The sequence below is a fragment of the Gekko japonicus genome, unplaced genomic scaffold, assembly GCF_001447785.1.
Source record: "Gekko japonicus isolate JY-2015 unplaced genomic scaffold, Gekko_japonicus_V1.1 scaffold3888, whole genome shotgun sequence".
Taxonomy (NCBI): Eukaryota; Metazoa; Chordata; class Lepidosauria; order Squamata; family Gekkonidae; genus Gekko; species Gekko japonicus.
In genome coordinates this window covers 58,760-60,541 of record NW_015171620.1, presented here as the reverse complement: position 1 = coordinate 60,541, position 1,782 = coordinate 58,760, and the positions used below count along the sequence as shown (strand labels likewise).

Genomic DNA, 1,782 nt, shown 5'->3' with positions numbered 1-1,782 from the left:
CTTCTCCAGTTTGGTATCGTGGTTAAGTGCGCGGACTCTAATCTGGGAGAACCATGTCTGATTCCCCACTCCTCCACTTGTACCTGGCTGGATGACCTTGGGCAAGCTGTAGCTCTGATAAGAGCTGTTCTTGAAAAAAGAGCAGTTTCTGTCAGAGCTCTTTCAGCCCCGCCTACCTCACCAGGGTGTCTGTTGTGGGGAGGGGAAGGGAAAGGAGTTTGTAAACTGGTCTGAGACACCTTTGGGTAGTGAAGGGCGGGATATAAATCCAATCTCCTCCTCCTCTTCTTCCTCTTCCTCTTCTTCCTCCTCCTCTTCTTCCTCCTCTTCTTCCTCCTCCTCTTCTTCCTCCTCTTCTTCCTCCTCCTCTTCCTCCTCCTCCTCTTCTTCCTCTTCGTCCTCCTTGTCCTCCTTCATTTTAGTGGTGCTTTTCCGACTTCCTTTCAGTTGTCCAAAAACACAGAAGTCCCATTCCTGTTTCACAATACAGTAATTGTTACGATTCACAGGGAAGCAAGTCCTAGTTTGATTGGGTAGAAAATTCAGTCTCTCCCCCCCCTCTCTTTTTCCTTTTCCAGAGTTTCACTTTCTCGAGCATCCGTGTGGAGACCCCGCTGCTGCTGGTGGTGAATGGGAAGGTGCAGGGATCCCAGAGCCAGGCTGCCGCCACTGTGGCCTACCAGGCACAGAGCGAGTGACCAGTGACCTCTGGCCTGTCTCATGGACGGCTCTCAGCGGACCTGGAAGAGCCGTGACCTAGGAGGATGGGGCTGGTTGTTGTACCTCCTGTCTGGGCATTTTGGAGTCGAAGGGAAGAGGTGGGGAGAAGGGAAAGAACGGTTCGAGCGCGTGCTCAGACTGGGGGATAGCTTTGCTTGGCTTCTCTCAGCCGCTCCACTTCTGAAGACGCCAGCCTGTGCTTTGATGCATGGTTTTGAACGAAATCAGGCTTAAATCAGTCCGGGGGGGAAAAAAGAGAGGGTGGACCTCGGATTCCCCTCCTTGTCTGTTCTTCTTTCGAAGTCATGCTAGGCGTGACGATGAGGATCTGCAGTCGGAGCGTCAGGGACGCAGCTGAGCCTTAAAAATCAGCTGCTGCCGCAGATCCCGGATGAAGTCACCCTTTGAAAGCAACAAGATCGAACTGTCTTTCCCATACTGTGTGCTTCCCCTTCCTGGAAGGGAAAACCAACTGGCCAGGGGAGGACGGTGGGGGCTTCGATCAGGGGAACCAGCAGTCACGTTTCAAGGGTGGACGACATGTTGGGAATCCAGCGATCCCCAAGGTAGCCTTGGCCCCCTCGGACTTCTCCCACTTTCAAGACTTTGTTTTTTTGACTTCACTGTCGGTGGCCAGTTGCTCCCTCTGGTTCCAGTTGAGTTTGGGCACTTAAGATCCTTGGGCTCGAAGCCTTTTGTAAATCCCGATTGCTCAAGGTCTAATTATCTTTGTGTGTGTGTGAGTGAATGTGTATATATATATGTGTGTGTGTGTATAGGAGATGACCTGTATTTATTTGGTAAAGTTTGAGTTTGCTTTTGTAAGGTTTTTTAAAATACATTTTTTTCAGACTGTTCTCCCATGGCAATAAATATTTGTTCATTGCCCTTCGTGGGGTGTCTTTTGTCAGGGTTCCAGAACCAAAGAAGGACGCCATGCTGCATTTAGAAGTAGCTCAAGGTAGGTTTAAGGGATGACATTGAATTTTATCTCTGTAACAGCCCTGTGAGAGAGACCGGGGCAATGGTTCTTAACTTTTAATCTGCTACTGCCCATCCAAC

The 1,782-nt window shown here is 50.1% G+C and overlaps 1 protein-coding gene across 1 annotated transcript in view; it reads left to right on the top strand.

Annotated features, from left to right (window-relative positions):
- TTC5 (tetratricopeptide repeat domain 5) overlaps window positions 1-1,501 on the top strand; it is a 15,016-nt gene extending 13,515 nt beyond the window's left edge. Inside the window, exon 8 of the mRNA XM_015419940.1 lies at window positions 579-1,501. Within this exon, the coding sequence (XP_015275426.1) occupies window positions 579-698 (120 nt within the window). The 3' untranslated portion in view covers window positions 699-1,501. The remainder of the gene's footprint in view (window positions 1-578) is intronic.
- Window positions 1,502-1,782: the final 281 nt, after the last annotated feature.